Raw genomic sequence first — 18,620 nt, 5'->3', positions numbered from 1 at the left:
AAGAAAGCTATTGGATGTAAGTGGGTTTATAAGATTAAGCACAATGCAAATGGTTCTATTAGTAGGTACAAAGCTAGGCTGGTTGCAAAAGGCTATGCCCAGACATATGGCATAGATTATGATGAAACCTTCAGTCTTGTTGCTAGGATGGCAACTGTCAGATGTGTGATTGCTTTGGCAGTAGCCAAAGGTTGGAGGTTGTAGCAAATGGATGTGAAGAATTCCTTCTTGCATGGTGATTTGTAGGAAGAAGTGTATATGGATCAGCAGCAGGTTATGAAGATTTAGAGCATCCCACGTATGTGTGCAAGTTGAAGAAGGCACTATATGGGCTCAAGCAAGCACCTAGAGCATGGTCTGACAAGATCAGAGAGTATCTTGTCAATATTGGATTTTATGTTTCTGATGCTGATCACTCACTTTATGTGAGAAAGGGAGATGCAGGTTCGGTCATCATGTGGATGACTTGATTATTACAGGTGATAGTGATAGTGGGATTACTGAAGTCAAGGACTTCTTGAAGAAGAAGTTTGAGATGAAGGATTTAGGTGAGCTAAGGTATTTCCTTGGCATTGAGGTGATCAGATGTGATGATGGTATATGGTTGTCCCAAAGACAGTATGGCTTGGATATGTTGTCCAAGTATGGTATGACAGCATGCAAACCACTTTCAGTCCCGTTGGAGCAGAATGTAAAGTTGAGTGCTGATGTTGGGGATGAGATAGAAGACCCTACTATGTTCAGGAGGATAGTGGGGAGTTTGATCTACATGACCATTACAAGGCCAGACTTGAGCTATGCTGTTGGTCTTGTGAGTCAACTTATGCAAGTACCTAGAAAGCCACATTTGGATGCAGTCAGACGCATATTGAGATATGTGAAGTCCACATTACATTATGGACTTTTCTATGAGACAGGTACAGATGTACAGGTGTTTGGATACACAGATGTAGATTGGGCTGGTAGTATATCTGATAGAAGATCTACCAGCGAATACATGTTCTCTCTTGGTAGTGCAGCAGTTACTTAGAGCAGCAAAAAGCAATCTACAATTGCTTTATCGAGTACAGAGGCTGAGTATAGAGGTGTTGCTGTTGCAGCATGTGAGGTAGTATGGCTACAAAAGTTATTGGCTGATTTGGATGTGCAGGTGGAAGGTCGAGTTGTCATTTATTGTGACAACATGAGCAATATACAGTTGGCTAGGAACCCTGTGTCCCATGCCAGGACAAAACATATTGAGGTACACTACCACTTTGTGAGAGAGAAGGTACTAGCAGGTGAGATTGACTTGGTGTATGTCAGCACACAAGATCAGATAGCTGACATCTTCATGAAGGCATTGGGTACAGAGAAGCTTCAAAAGTTTCGAAGCTTACTTGGAGTTGTAGAGATACAGTTGAGCTTGAGGGGGAGTGTTGAGATGACAAGCTCAACACATGCGGACATTGATGATGGACCACCTGGTTAGATGGGTCCACACGTCTACACTTAGTACGTCAGTGGTCATTATGACCCTCACATGGCCACTAACTCATTACTTATTATATTCAGGTTGTTACACCTATTTAAAGCTGGCATAGTTATAGAGCCAGTCGACTAGTGTAGTCGATTATGCATTGTTTGACTTAGTAGGCCACTTTCCTTTATGGTGTATCTTATCTATACTTTGTGTACATTAAAAAGAGTGTGGAAGAAGAATAAAAAACCAACAAGAAAACTTTTTGGCCTCCATCTCTCTTCTTGTCTCTTGAGTGAGCTTCTCCTTGTGCATTCTCTGTGTGTTCGGCACAGCATCTTGAGCAAGTCCCTCCATCACGTGATTCTTGACACGTGCCATATCCTAGAAGGGTAGGGGTGGACTTCAATTCAAACATCCATGACCGATATGACTTCCTAAAGATTTACAATGTCAATGCCACCAAGCCCGAAAACACCATATTTGGGGAATATGGAAATTTTCCATAAGTTTGGGACATGTGGTCAAATTTTTGGATTTGTCATAACTTGAACACTATAACTCCAAATCGAGTGCTCTACAGCTCAATAGATTCCATTTTTCAAGCACTTTTCAATGATAGGTCATATAATATGGTTTTGAGAAACTTATGGGCATGTTATCCAGGCACCACCTTTTTAGTATTCAAAAAATGAAAATCGGGAGATTCCCAAACTCACTAATATTGTGTTCGAAGAAGTGCTCACATTCTCTGAGCAAGATTTGTATGCCTCCATTGATCACTTCCTCACTGAGTTTGTGCCATCGGACCCCACCTTCTTTGACCACTTGTAATTACCTTAGGCTCCTTAGAATATTATTAAGGAAAGACCCCACTGTGCTAGAATACCGCCTCCCACCACTCTTTTCTTATCTCAATGTTGACATAGATAGTTGTGCATGGCTAGGCTAATGTTGTGCGCTACCCTCTTGCCATCATTTTACGTAGCCCTCTTAGAGGATATGGGCGACACTCATTTCACTAGCTGCAACCATCCCTTCCTATCCACCACTCCTTTAACATTTGAATGGGCCTAAAAGGATACACCCAAGATAGACAATTTCTTAGCAAATCCATTAAGCCTCCCATTTCTCCCTCTCATGACAACGACAAACGAAGACTGGCTTCTTGTCACTGTTTATTTATATCCTTTAAAATTTAAAAAAAGAAAAAAGGAGAAGAAGATGAAGAAATACAGAAAAATAAAGAGTAGAGAGAAAAAGAAAGGACAAGAACAAGAAAGCAAAGAAGAAAACCCGAAGAAAAAGCAAGAAACTCATGAGTGTCATAGTCACAGCACGTAGGGGTCCTCAAGTTAGGCGCATCCCGATGGCCTTGATTGGCCAGCTTTGTCCCTAACCCCCTAGCCCTTTTTTGATTTCCCGCTTCATGTTTAGGGTACATCAAGGGTAGGACATACCTAGGGAGGCCACCATCGCCTATGGTTTAGACCTGTCTCCATAATTTATTGATGGACCGAGAAATATGGCAAAAACTAAACATAATATTCCCTCTCTTCTACATTGATGAAAACCCTTATTACCAATTTATTTTTCATTTAAATTTTGCAAACATATGCAATTGCTAATACTATAAAGCCACATGTACCTATTTCAATTTTAAGGGTTGTACCTTAGTCCATGTAACTTCAAATTTAATGAAAAGTTGTAGATCATGGGTCATGGGATGAAGGGGCATGTTTCCTCTTCCTCTTCTTCATCCTCAACGTGCATCTCATCCCACACTCTCCTTTTCACGTTGAATTCTCTCTATTTCTTTCTCTCTTTTCTTCAATGGATATCTTGAGTAATGATTAAAGTGAGAATGTAGATTATAGTTTCTGTTTTCTTTCTCGATGATGAAGCTTACCGTGAGCATAGATTTTGCTCCCTGGTTGTTTTTCTATGAAATTTTAGCTACACTCACCACTGCACCTTCCTTATGCACGGAACTGGGTCCTCAAGTATGGGACAACACCCACGCTCGATCCAACTCCCAGTTCCACTAGCATGAGCACAATGCACCACATGGTAATGTAGCCACACCCCCCAATTAGTGCACCTTCTTCTCTTTTTAGGTAAATACAAATGCTGCAAACCACCAACTTCGGAGGCCCTAGTGTCCACTCAATTTACTCTTGGCCTCCACTATCTCAACCATTTGATCAGCTTCCCCCTAGACTAATCCCCCCAAGGCCTCACCATCATCGACTCACAAGACCACCCTTTTAGATCATCGAGCCCTCATCAACATAGACCCACAAGTGCCATGGGACTGACACTCATCTAGGAGGGGGTAATGTTAACCCTAATGCAAGATGGAAAAAAGAAAATACAAGAATATGAAATAATGCAAAAAAAGGCAGCTATGCAAGGAATAAAAGATGAAATGCCAAAATCACAAGGGCGACTGCAAAAGTCAAGTCGAAGGCAAAGGTGTATTTTATCTCGAGGGTTCACTATATATATCTCTCTATATAACGTGCATTCATTGCCTATTTATAAATATCCTAATTTGTGAATTTTTTTAAAATAAAACACAACCCTTTTTTATTCAACCTGTAAGTAATCCCTATATATGACACCCTTCTGTATGTAAGAAAATGTATAAAAATGGTATTTTAAAATCCCCTTATTTTGAACTCATGTTATATATACATATATTCATAAGTGACCCCCCCACCCCTGAGCATTTTATAATGTAAAGGCATTGCTAAAATTTTGTTAAAGAGTGTCAGGCTCCCTCCTGTGCGAGTTGTAAAACATAGATGGCGGGCATAGATGAAGGGATAAGGTAACTAGAAGGGAATAGGAAAAGAGAACCTTGGCAAGATGCCCAGTCATGTAAAAAAGGGGATCGGTGCCCAAGGGATTTAGGGCTTGTATATAAACTCAAAAAGTGAATGAGAAGCTCATTCTTGGGTGTGTGGCTAAAGTGGTCTCTTCGTCTTCTCTTCTTCTCTCCATCTTGCTTGCTTGTGTGTACTTGAAAGAGGGACTGTGAGAGTGTGAGGGAGTGAGTGTATGAGGGTGAGAGACCGTGGTGGAGAAGCTCTCCATCATCTCCTCTCTTACTCTTACTCTTACTCTTACTCTTACTCTTACTCTTACTCTTCCTCTTCCTCTTCCTCTTCTCTTCTCTTCTCTTCTCTTCTCTTCTCTTCTCTTCTCTTCTCTTCTCTTCTCTTCGCTTTGCTTCTCTTCTCTTCTCTCGCATGTGGCTATGGAGGATAGAGCTCAAAGGAGGAGGCTTGAGGTTGCTTAAGCTCGCATCTCAAATCATGGAGCTACTGGCTTTCTTGAGGGAAGCTACTCATTTGAGCATCAAGGTAAGCTCACTACAACCCCATAGGATTGAAGGCACATTGGCTAGGTGAGAGATAGCCCTTTTGTGCTTGCTTGGAATGCTTGAAGCAATAAGTGGTCCATGGATCTTTGCAATTGAGCATGAGCTCCCACTTCTCTTAAACATATGGCATAGATTACGAAGAGACATTAAGTCCAATTGCCAGATGGCAACTACTAGATGTGTGATTTCCTTGCCAGTAGCCTCGGGGGGTTCACTATATATATTTCTGTATATAACGTGCATTCATGGCCTATTTATAAATATCCTAATCTGTGAATTTTTCTTGAATATAACACAACCATTTTCTATTCAATCTATAAGTAACCCTTTATATGACACCCTTTTGTATGTTAAAAATGTATAAAAATGGTATTTTAAAAACCCCTTATTTTGAACTCATGTTATATATTCATCTATTCATGAGTGACCCCCCTGAGGCAGCAGCCAAAGGTTGGACTTTACAGAAAATGGATGTTAAGAATGCCTTCTTACGTGGTGAATTGCAAGAAGACGTGTATATAGAGCAACCAGAAAGTTATGAGGATTTAGAGCATCCCACATATGTGTGCAGGTTAAAGAAGGCGCTCTATGGGCTGAAGCAAGCACCTAGAGCATGATCTGGCAAGATCAGAGAGTATCTTGTCAATATTAGCTTTTATATTTCTCATGCTAATCACTCACTTCATATGAGAAGGGGAGATGTAGGTTTGGTCATCATAGTCATCTATGTGGATGACTTGATTATTACAAGTGATAGTGATTGACAATGGGATTGTTGAAGTTAAGGACTTTTTGAAGAGGAAGGTTTGAGATCAAGGATTTAGGGGAGCTGAGATACTTTCTTGATATTGAGATGATAAGATGTGATGATGGTATATGGCTATCCCAAAGGCATTATGGCTTGGATATGTTATCCAAGTATGGTATGACAGCATTTAAGCCTCTTTTAGTACCATTGGAGCAAAACATGAAGTTGAGTGTTGACGTTGGGGATGAGATAGAAGACCCTACTATGTTCATGAGGATAGTAAGGAGTCTAATTTACATAACTATCACAAGGTCAAACTTAAGCTATGCTATTGGCCTTGTCAGTTAGTTTATGTTGATGCTTAAAAATCCTAATTTGGATGCAATTAGACACATATTGAGGTATGTAAAGTCCACTTTACATTATGGACTTTTTTATGAGACAGGTAAGGATGTACAAGTGTTTGGATATATAGATATAAATTGGGCTCGTAGCATGTTAAACAAAAGATCTACCAGTGGCTTCATGTTTCCCTTGGTATTGCAATAGTTACATGGAGCAACAAAAAGCAACCTACATCTGCTTTATCGAGTACAGAGGAGGATGAGTATAGAGGTGCTGCTACTATGGCAACATGTGAGGTGGTATGGCTACAAAACTTGGGAAAGTTACTATATGTATATTGTCTACATCACATGCATTGAATGCCTATTTATAAATATCTTTATTTGTGAAATTTTCTTGCATAAAACATAACCCTTTTCTATTCAATCTATAAATAACCCTTTACATTATACCCTTTGTATATGAGAAATATATAAAAATGGTAGTTTAAAAATACATTTTTTTGAACCCACATGATGCACACATATATTCATGAGTAACTTACTCGAGCTGGAAAAGTTATTAGGTGATTTGGATATGCAGGGAGATGGTCCAGTTGTCATTCACTATGACAACATGAGCATCATATAACTAGCTAGGAACCGAGTGTTCCATGCTAGGACAAAACACATTGAGGTGCACTACTGCTTTGTGAGAGAAGAGGTACTCGCAGGAGAGATTGACTTGGTATATTCAGCACACAAGATCAGATAATTGACATTTTCACAAAGGAATTGGGTGCAAAGAAGCTTCGAAAGTTTCGAAGCTTACTTGTAGTTGCAGAGATAGAGTTGAGCTTGAGGGGGACTGTTGAGATGGCAAGCTCAACACGTGCGGACATTGATGATGGACCGCTTGGCTAGATGGATCCACAAGTCTGCACTTAGGATGTCGATGGTCATTATGATCCTCACATGGCCACTAACTTATCACTTATTATATTTAGTTTGCTACACCTACCTACAATGAGCATAGATATAGTGTCAAAATTGATTAGTATAGTCAGTTATGCACTGTTTGACTTAGTAAGCCACTTTCCTTTATGTTGTGTCTTATATATACTTTTTGTACATTATATTATGTGGAAGAAGAAGAAGAAACCAGCAAGAAAAATTATTGGCCTCCATCTCTCTTCTTGTGTTCTTGAGTGAGCTTCCTCTTGTGTATATAATGTGTGTTTGGCACAATAGCTCAAGGAAGTCCCCCCCAACACACGATTCTTGACATATACCATAATGAACAATATCAAATTTCCTTGTAATTATGTATTTCCAAATGAACAAAATAACTCAATGTATGGATACCATAACTTCTTTCCAAACCCACAAGATAACTTAATGTATCTATATCATAACTTCTTTCCAAGCTAAAAAGGTAACTTAATGTATGCATATCATCAAAGTCACGATTCGAAAATTTGTAACCTTTTTGTAATGTTATAGAATTTTTGAGAATGCAACTTTTACATGATAAAGTACTAGTAACATATTTCTAAATATGCAATTCACTTTTGAATCATATGAAATTAGGGCAACTTTTGTAGTTGCACTAAAATCCACTGCAAACATCTTGCCAACTCTACATCCTTTGCAATACAAATAGCATTCGTTTTTTATAGTCTTCTACGTACAAACCATTAGGGGTCAAACCTCACTTGTAATCCATTGTCAAAAATCTAAATTCTTTGTCATACTTTGTGCATTAATTACATCTAAACGTAATTCATTTGGTCATCCTTCATACATAGAGGGACATCTAAGTACTACATTTGTCCATCTTCATATGTAGAGTGAGATCTCCAATCATGCAACTTGGCATGTTTGACCATGTGGTTTGATGCCCTTGAATTTGGATACCAAACATCCTTCCATGATGAGAGACTGGTGATCATGAAAGATTTAGAGGGTGAGGGATAGAGATAGAGATTAGCAAAATTGATGGATCGATCTTCTTCTTCTTCTCCTTCATATCTCTCCCATAATGAAGATAAGTATTTATTGTTGGCTTTTCTCATAAGTCACTTTACACACAATCTTTTGATCATCCATATGTCTACACTCCTAGCACTAGGAATAATCCAATCAAACTATGCTAATAGATTGCATTAAGTATATGTGCATAAGAAAACAATGCTAAACTATATGAACATGAAATGGTTTGCCTTACAAATCATAATCTTTGTGCTATCTTCTATTGTCCTCAATGTCATTCAATCTTTAATTAGAATCCACCTTAACGTGTCCGTGTTTCCCATAGAGGTGCTATTGTAACTACCCATGAAGTGATTCAATTATAGAGCTATTAGCACAATTATGCATCTAGATGGAAGAAAAATTTCTCATTTTATTTGACAATAATTAGGATAGAAGTCATCCTTCAATGCAAAGATAAGGCACATGAGGGTGCTTTGGAAGGAAGAAGGACCTACTAATTGGCATTGACTTAGTATATTTTCACCTAGAAATTTGGTAGTAGATAAATGTTAAAACCTCAAAAAAGTGAAAATTTGAAACCCATGATAAGTGTTCACGAAAAACCAATATTTAATGTAAAGTGAATTGCAAATTTTCAAAAAAAACCTCCAAAACTTAAAGAGGGATGTTTAAAACCTTGAACCCTTGAAATTTCTTTGTTATAAAAATCGCAAATATATGTAATTTGATTCAAATATCCCTCCAAAATTTCAAGTTAGAGGTTTTTTATCTACTACCAAAAATATTTTTTGTGAACACTCCCCATGATAGGTTTGAGCTTGAGAGGGATTGTGGAGAAGTCAAATCAATATGTGAGAAAGGCCAGTAGGATGAGTTCTTCACTATTGTCAATAAAAGGCATCATGATTTATATGTACTAGAAGATTCTCTTCTATGGTTGTAACTAGTTGTTGGTAATGCTTAGTGTAGATGTGTTGTACTTATAGAACCAATCTATACACTTTCATATCTATTCACACTTAGACTCAATGATAGAAATTTTGATTTGCATTCTAACTATATTTGAAATTTAAAGCCTTTAGAGACATCCTTCCTTCTTCTCCAAGTTCAAAACCATAGCTAGGTCTAAGAGCCAAAAGGCAATACCTTACAATAGTTGCAAAGTCCCATCCCATCTATGTATCATATGCACATGTTCTTTAGGATGTAGTGAAATAGGACCTAAGCCCCTAAAGCAACTTACAGCCACTTTTGTTGAGGTAAACTACAATCCTAGAACAAGTATAGCAAGAAATGTGAAATTGGTGTGGACACATAGTAGTCAAAGTAATGAATGAGATAAAGCATTGATCCTCAATATGTAGAACCACCATAATCTAAAATCTAAATTAGTGCTTTGAAACCTTCTCATGACTAAAACACAACCTTTTTCTATTTAATATTTTGTCCTTCAATGATATGCGACTATACATCAAAAGATACTCAAAAGCCATGTTTAAGATCCCTTCTTTTTATGCATGATATACATTTACATATTTCACATGTGAATATTAATGATAAATTTCTTAACCTATAAGGGACACAACAACCAAACGTGTAAGGGAAATTATTTACGAACCCCCCCCCCCCCCCCCCCCCCCCGCCCTCGGGAAAAAAAGACCAAAAAAGAGGTGTTCCATTCGCATCAACATACACGTTTAAACTTTGAAAAAAGATATTGGCATTTACTAATATTGTACCTTTTCAATAGTATATAGAACATTGCCTTTGGATCAATGTATGTTGGCATCTTAAATCACAAGCAATCACGGACATCTATAAAAAAAGAACCCAAAAATGGGGAATTTTGTGCATTGTAATATAGTTGAGAGAGCTGATAAGATTTGGCATTCAATTACAAGTGCAAGTCTCAACACACAACTTAAGGTTTTACATCAAACATAATCAGCTATAAGCATGGTGTGGTTGCTAAGAAAAGCATGCAAGGAATGATGTTATAGGAATGTACTTTGAATGAGGGCTTTTCACTACTTTTTCTGATTACTAGGTGCACTTTTTGAGTTGGTAGTGTTTCCATTATAGAAAATTGTTCCAATTCTTTAAATGTGTGCTATTTATGGATTAGCTAGACTTCCATATAAGAAAAGTAGCTAGCCACATTGCCACACTTTGCTTTATTGCAAACACTGAGAAATGATATAAAGTTTTCATTGAATTGAGAGAAGTATTCTAGAGTGTGATAGTCACATATTTGAGAGGTTTAGGACTCATTGTTCCCATTCTTTGAATGTGTGATATTTATGGATCACTTAGACTTCCATATAAGGAAAGTGCCTAGCCACATTGCCACACTTTGCTTTGTTCCAAACATTGACAAATGATATAAAGTTTTCATTGAATTGAGAGAAATAGTCTAGAGTGTGATAGTCACATATTTGAGAGGTTTAAGACTCATGTTCTGAGACACGTAAGTGTGGAGGAGCCATGAGTAGTTGCATTAAATTATGATTATAATATCTAGGATCTTAAGAAATGTTTGCAAGCCTTTTGTTTTGGGTTTTTGGCATTGAGATTCTTAATTGTGACATTGATCATTTGGCATAAGTCCTCTATTTCTCAAGTACTTCACTGGCATTATTTGGAACATGGTGCTTTAATGTAGCATAATTAGACTCATTTGGGCTGTACACTTGCATGGTAAAAGATTGAAAGGACGTGATAAAGACCAAGACATGGCATTACTTGGAACATGGTGCTTCAATGTAGCATCATTAGACTCATTTGAGTTGTACACTTCCATGGTAGAATATTGAAAGGACATGATAAAGGCCAAGACACAAAGGTGCTCCAACTATGGAATATTTACCATATGTCCATTATGTACATTCTTGAGTGGGAGGTTAGCTTGCTTGAAGCAAGCATTATTAGAGTGATTTGATATGTGGACTTCAAGGTAAAGTAGCGAAAGGATGTGGTAGAAATAGAGACAAAACATTGCTCCAAATGTGGAGTCTTCACCAAACATATGTTAGGTAAGGTGTTAAGGTGGGGACTTGCTTGCTCCAAGGTAGCATCATGGGAGAAGGTTTGAGTGATAGGGTGGAAGAATGCTCAGAGGATGTGATAGAAAGGAGGAGAGGAAGGGTGCTCTAGGTGTGGAGTCTTTACCACATATGCATGTGTTAGGTACACTCTTTCAAGTGTGAAGCGCCCCAAGGATGATGGGAATGAGTGGTGGGAGCTTATAGTGAAGCTCCTCCGTTCTAAGGATTGCAAACACCGTTATATGCTAGGGGGTTGTCTCAATGGGACATAATGTCAGGTGGAATGTCAAGGGATTACATGACTTGAGCTATATACATATACATCCACACACACACACACACACACATATATATGAGAGAGAGAGAGAGAGCGAGAGGGGTCAAATATCAACTAACTAATACTTTTGTGATCGAACAGTGATTCCTTTTTTAATCCGACCTTTTATAATCATGATTAAAAAGGGGGGGCAGTAGAAGGTGTGTTTCATGACAAGACGTCAAGGGTTTGTGTCAATTATATTCGTCCAATATTAAAAGTATGTATACTATAATATAATATATTTTAAAAATCGATTAATTGTGGGGGCCCCATGACCCGCGACCGGTGGCCTTCAGCTTGTCACGGTTGACGAGTCCATTTTCCTCGCGATTTCGCCCTCCTCTCTATTTTACCAAATTTATTATTCCTCCCTTCATTATTGTATTTTTAATCGCCAATCCATTTTCGTTGCATAGGCCGTTGGATTTCTTCCACGTGTGCATCTCCATGTGATGTTTTCCCCCACCAATGAGGTGGTGACACGTGCCCTCGTTGCAAGTATACAACTATGCCTACGACATGGTTCCTCCCACCAATGAGGTGGTGACACGTGCCCCCATTGCAAGTACACCACTGTGCCTATGACATGATTGTTTCTCTTGCCTCAAATAATGCTATATTGATTGATTGATTGATTGCTTATAATTGTAAGTGGCTTTCAATCCATGAATGTATTTTAACAACCTCTTTCCCTCTCCAAACTAAGCATGGTTCATACACTAGCAAACCCGGGTCTTATACCATAATGATGTGACGATGAAGACATAGATGATGATGATGACATCAATGGAGGAGGATGCCAAAGGAAGGGCCCCCAAATTATTTTGTTGAACCGTACATAGATCCTTGTTGTTTCATAGAGAGGAGGAATTTGGGTATTTTAATCGATTTTTCCTTCATGTTTTTCAGAATTATAACTAAAAATATGCATCTTTGGGAATATTTTTCCTTCTCACACAATTTTGTGAAGGATTTAATGAGACGTGAGCTGGCTATAGGATGAATCAAACCCAGCTCTTTCCTAACATTGTGCCAAAGATGACACCCCAATGACATCAATCATGTGAGTTGGCTATCAGATGCAGCAAATCCATCTTTTTCCTTAAATTGTGCCAAAGAGGACACCCCAGTGACAACAACCTCATTGCTAATTTTGACAATGACAATGAAGGACAATACTCTCAAAATACAATGTTGTTGATGGTGACAACAATGAGACCGTTGGCCATTCTCATAATAAGGATGAGATCCGCTATTCTCAACTGTTGAGTTCCATACTAAAGGAGGCATCCTTGATTCTTTCCTACACTCTTCCTAAGGTTTTGTGTTCTCTTATGCAATCTTCATAGTATAATTTCAACATGTGTGAAGGCTATGTCAACACACCTAAGTTTTGATTACAATTAGTCAAAGCATGCACAGTCCTCACTTTTCCATTATTGAAACATAGTCTCGCACATGTAGAGACATGGACACATTCTCTTCTCTCTCTCTCTCTCTCTCTCTCTCTCTCTCTCTCTCTCTCTCTCTCTCTCTCTCTCTCTCTCTCTCTCTCTCTCTCTCTCTCTCTCTCTCTCTCTCTCTCTCTCTCTCTCTCTCATATCCCCATTAATGAGCATATGATTTCTTATTATGCATGGCATAGTGGTAATATGTTAGACAATGTGCATAAAGCAATCAAACCCCATTCTTAATCTTACAAAGCTTATAATGAAGAGAAGCTCATTGACTTAAGAATTCTTGAAATTGAAATTTAAAACGTGAAAAGGTAGACTTGTAGCTTAAGTATTATCATTTAAGAATGATAATATACATCTACTTGTCACTCATATTTTATTAGTGGTGCCGTTATGTCATAAAAGCCCAACAACTACTTGAAGTTTGATATCTTTTTAAATATAGTAACAAGAGCTCGAATGTTGTCCACTATAGTAATATAGAAAGGGCTCTATTCTAACAAAAGCACTAACTATCTCCAATGTTCTAAATTGGCATAGTATAGAAAGGACTCTATTCTAACAAAAACATTTTAGCTTTGCTTTCATAAATAATTTCTAAGATAAGGCACAAGCTAGTCATGTACATTGTGCCACAAAAGAGTTTCTTGATATTGCATCAATGGGTTTGTTAATAAAATTCAATGATAGTGAGAGAACTAAAGATCAATACAAGGGGTCACTCATAATTGCATATGATTCATTTGGAAAGGTTTATTTGTAGATTACATATTAGACGTGTGATTTGCAAATTACATTTTAACCTCAGCTTTACTTGTAAATGTACTTGAAAATGGAACTTGTCGGTCTATAGTCAAGGGAGTTGTTAAAGGGTTGCACTTTAGGCTAAAGATTTTATAGGTAGAGGTTTTTGTGAATAGCCATGTTTTGTGTAGGGCTTTTGGTGTGGTAATCAATCAAGATGGGCATTTGTGAGGTTTTTCTTTTTGAATCCAGTGAAGTTTGCAGAAATAATGTAGGCACATGCATGTTTATTTATGTTAACGTTGTATGAAAATTGTAATAAGGTTAATGTGTGTTTAGCCCCATGGATGGAGATTTGTAGGAACAATGTATATGTACTTTTGTCATGTGTAGGCCTTTATGTAAATTGTCATAGCTCCTAGTGTATGTGATGCATGCTCTCTCTCTCTATCTCTCTCTCTCAAAAGTGGGGATAGTGATAGCAAACCAGCAAGTAGGGAGCTTTTCAATGAATCTACTTAGTCCTTCCTTTGATTCGATCTCAGCCATTTTTTCAAAGTATGTCAATTGGTGGGGGAGACAAGGTGAGGTGAGGAGTATGTCAAGAAAGGGTATAAAGAGGTGGGCGGGCAATCCCCTTATTGGGAAAAACCAAGACACATTTTACAAATGTGTTAGAAGGGTTTGTCTCAATTAAACAAAGGTAGCAATGTGCTCAAAGCCAAGTGGGGGCCTGATATTTAGTTAAGGGGGCTAATCCAATTAATCTTAAGTGTTAAACCCTGCCATCCATATTGAACATGTGTACTTATAGGATAGGCAAACACTTGTTGTTCTTAGGGGGGTAGAAAGGCATGGTACACAAGGATGCAGGCATATGAGTGATACCATACAACGACAAGCTGATTGATTAAGAGGTTAATTAAGCTCCCCTTAATCTTCATTGTGATTGGATAAGGGCGTGTTTATTAAGTAATTTTTGGGGTATAATTGGATTATATGGGTCGCCACAACTGCTGTCAGAAGCAAAAGCTGAGGAAGGGGCTATGGTCTCCGGATGAGGATGAGAAGCTCCGGAAGCACATCATGGAGCACGGCCTTGGATGCTGGAGCTCAGTCCCGAGAGAAGCAGGTAAATTAATCATCCATCAGCTTGTCGACTAATCCAATGCCTTAATCGCAGTTGATTAGTGCTGTTACCCTTCATTAATCAGGTGGTCTGTTGGTACAATCCTATCAGTTTTATTGTAATTAGAGGCATTACCCTTCAATCAGGTGGTCCATTCTTACAACCCATTCAGTTAATTATCACCCATCAATCAGGTATCCAGTTGTATAACCCAATCAGTTTATCACAATTTATTAGTGCCATTACACCCATCATGAATCGTCTCTCTGCAATTATAATTATAAGTCTCATTAGCCAAATGATTAATGATAATTAGCTGCCAAATGATTAATGAGCAGCTGAGCTGATAATTTGCCCCGAGAGATAATATTCAAGAGACCCTCCATCATGTCATTCAATCCCTGATCACAAGTATAATTCACCTGATCTCTTACACGCTCTGCTGTGCTATTACCACTCATCTGCAATCTTGGATGATAATTAGTATCGTCAAGACCCTAAATAATCATAATCAAGGCATTATCGTCTAATAAGTATAAATCAGGCCTTTTGTAGTATAAGATCTAGTATAATTAAGACCTTACTGGCATTGCATGATCACCAAAGCACATTTGCAGGGACGTCGTACCATCTCCATTCGGCATTCGCCACTGATAATCAAATATCTATGATTAGTGGATCAATTGCAACTGAGATAATATATATTGTAACCGGATCAATTATTTAGGCGCATCATATGTCACACATATTAACCAAATTAACACCACAGATTAAGACATATTCTTAGTACTTTGATTAAGGTATTGGATTAACATAATTAAGAAGTGGGATTATAATTTGCCTGCAGGATTGCAGAGATGCGGCAAGAGCTGCCGACTGAGGTGGATTAATTATCTGCGCCCAGATTTGAAGCGAGGGGAATTCACTCCTTCCGAAGAGAAGATCATCATCGAGCTTCACAGCATCGTCGGCAACAGGTGATAAATCTCATCCACATGGCCTCAATCATTTACCATTATCGCCATTGCTGCTACTAATTATGGTATCGATATTGCTTAATCATTCATTTCAGTCAGTCACACATACAATAGATATTATAATTATATCAATGGTTGTCTACATTTTATGGCATTAATGCTCGTTTATACATTCTAATTCATTATTAGATCTTTCACTGGTTGCTACTTATGGTGTCAATGCTAATTTATACATTCTAATTGTATGAGCAGACCTTCACATTCTAGATCTTCATTCACTAATCTACTAGACATATTTATGGGGCCAAAACACAATCTTTAACCTCCATATAAGTATTTTTTTTTCCTCTTTTTGAATGTAGGTGGTCCCGAATAGCATCCCATCTGCCTGGCAGGACGGACAATGAGATAAAAAACTTTTGGAATTCATGCATTAAGAAGAAGCTAAATGTGAAGAAGCAACCCAATGACACTGTAAACATTTCATGCTCAAATTCAAGTGATCCATGCACTGACCAACGCTATCCAGATGCAACTACAGATTGTGCACAATATAATGGTTGTTTGCAACCTAACTTGAGGCTTCCATCTCTCTCTAGCAATAGCCCATGGTCCAGCATGATGCATCTCAACATGAGGAGATCTACACCGAAATTTCTAGATCTAGGCTTGGGCAACAATTACCATTACAACTTTAATTATGATATCAATAACGCAACCACTTCTTCTAGTTGTGATTTGAACAATGCAGTGGCATGCTTGCCTCCAACTCGGGAACGGCCACAACACCAACAGAAACAACAACAAGGTTGTAATCAATTGTTTTCATATTCCCAATACCCTCAAGCTATGCAATTACACACTTTGCTAATAACATCATCCACTGAACATATCTCCATGGATGCTCCTATAGATAAACTTGATCATAAGATGGATGGCACCTACTATAGCCAAGTCAATACTTCTATTCCCTATATGCATAGCCAAGTAAATACTTGCCAATACAATGCCAACACCTACTCATGCAATGCAAGTATTGGATCTGTGGGATCAGCACCATCTCCAACAACAACAAAACCAACTACCACCCCCTCTATAATTATACCAGATGACATGCATTTCTCAAGTAAAGTTGCTAATGAGAAGCCTGATCAACAAAAGGGCTTCTTGGATGCTGATATCAATCAAAAAGCTAGAGTTGATATCAATACAAGTGATCAATTTGAGGTCTTAGCCAACCTATTACACCATCATCAAGCATCCTCTGACCAAAATAGCATGTTAAATGATGGACACCCCTCCAAATTGATCATGGATGTGACAACCCCTACCAATTCATCCTCAACAACGGGTTGGGTTAATAGTATTGGATCGGCTAACAACAATGTAGATCAATATGCCAACATATTTGGAGTTCCTCTAAACGTGGTAGGGGGTAATTGGCCTAACAATAGTATAGCTAGTTCTGGTGAACCTTCCACCAATATAAAGCTTATGACATCAAGTGATGATGCCACATTTGCCAACTCCGTAGATTCGTGGACGACCAATGAAGATGGAGAACAACAAGAGTCGGAGGAACAATATTTTCTCATGCACAAGCACCTTACTATTGATGAATGCTTTCATGACAACACAGATGTCTCGCTAATTGATGATGAGATGACTTTATATTGGACCAACTTAGACACCGTAAAAAAGTAATCCATTTAATTGCTTATTCATATATATTTCAAGCTTACTCTAGAATGCTAGAATTCTTGTTATTTTCTCACTAATGGTTCTATTCATTCTTACTATATGACACATCAAACAACCTTATGACATCCGAACTTCTAACATCATTTGCAATTCATTTACATTGGTTTCATTTCCAATTAATGTAGTTTGGATAAATTCTGATTGTTGAACGCATGGTTTCTCATACTTGAATTGGTTTAAACAACATGCTCACCTAGGCTTTTTTGACTTGTTTAATCTAATTGTGATTTTCACTAATACACTGAAATGATTAAGTTTAGCACTAGGAAGCTATCTAGACTCTAGCCTAACGATTCAAAGATATTTTACTTTAATGCCTCCAGAAACTATGATAGCCTTAATTTAGAGCTTTCTTAGTCATATGTAGAGCTTTTCCTATACTTTGAGTTAGAATATTGGAGCTTTTGAGATCACATTTTGGATCATATTCCATGATTCACTAAGGGGTTCTTGTTAATATGCACAAGTTGCTCATAGATTCGTGCACCTTCATTTCCATGAGTGTTTATGCCATTAGTTGACAGTTAAATTGTTTCTCTCTTATACTAATGTTGGAATCTCTTTAAGCTATACATTGTGGTCATTATTATTCCAAAACATAGGACTAAGTTGACTCAAAATAGATTCTTAGCAACATACTAACCATATGGCCCATATGGTGAATGGTTATCCTTGATATCTTGTTATTTTTAAGAACCATTTATTTAGGAAGCTTAATGGATGAATGCTTGTGCTTTGCAACCCAATTTGGCCATTTTGTATCCACATCTAATCAATAGAAACCAAGGGTAGTCCAATCTATTCATATGTTTATTTTTTTGGTTTGCAAAGATTAAAATCTATTTCTTAGGTTAGTCCAATCACTTAGTGATCTATTTATATTTTTGGTATACTAAGATTGCACTCTATTTCTATTATACTAGTGTTGGGATATAGCCTTATTCATTTGGGAAGTAGAATAACCAAAAATTAATCTATCTAATGTGAATTCTCCAATAATGCAAGATGTGATTAGAATGAAATAAAAGAAGCATGGCCAATTTCATTATGCTATCTCAAAAACAATAGTTTACACAGGAAAGGTACTGTAAAGACCATGATCACAAGCATTGAAATGTCAATAAACACAAGTATGAGCAACTATATAAATATGTTTGAAGCACTACTCATCATCATCAATAGCATGGTTAGATGATGGCCCACAAACCAACTTCACCAAGTAACGTTGAAATCACCCTATATGCACATGCAAAAGAGGGTTCACCTCTATAGTTGC

The 18,620-nt window shown here is 37.7% G+C and overlaps 1 protein-coding gene across 3 annotated transcripts; it reads left to right on the top strand.

The window, feature by feature from the left end:
- Window positions 1-14,089: 14,089 nt before the first annotated feature.
- LOC148036164 (uncharacterized) lies at window positions 14,090-18,152 on the top strand. Of its 3 annotated transcripts, none has more exons than XM_087678188.1 (4): window positions 14,090-14,609; window positions 15,454-15,583; window positions 15,946-16,391; window positions 16,497-18,152. In XM_087678188.1, the coding sequence occupies exons 1-4, from the start codon at window positions 14,477-14,479 to the stop codon at window positions 17,285-17,287; spliced, it is 1,500 nt and encodes a 499-aa protein (XP_087534314.1). In that variant the 5' UTR covers window positions 14,090-14,476; the 3' UTR covers window positions 17,288-18,152. The 3 variants fall into 3 exon arrangements, with proteins under 3 accessions (XP_087534314.1, XP_087534312.1, XP_087534313.1); XM_087678187.1 differs by having other exon boundaries at window positions 14,102-14,394; window positions 14,501-14,609; window positions 15,946-18,148; XM_087678186.1 differs by having other exon boundaries at window positions 14,100-14,609; window positions 15,946-18,147.
- Window positions 18,153-18,620: the final 468 nt, after the last annotated feature.

The sequence above is a fragment of the Lygodium microphyllum genome, chromosome 5, assembly GCF_053477565.2.
Source record: "Lygodium microphyllum isolate KBCC chromosome 5, Lygodium_microphyllum_v1.1.10, whole genome shotgun sequence".
NCBI classification, from domain to species: domain Eukaryota; kingdom Viridiplantae; phylum Streptophyta; class Polypodiopsida; order Schizaeales; family Lygodiaceae; genus Lygodium; species Lygodium microphyllum.
Note: the sequence above shows the minus strand (reverse complement) of the source record. Positions and strands in the feature narration are given on the sequence as shown.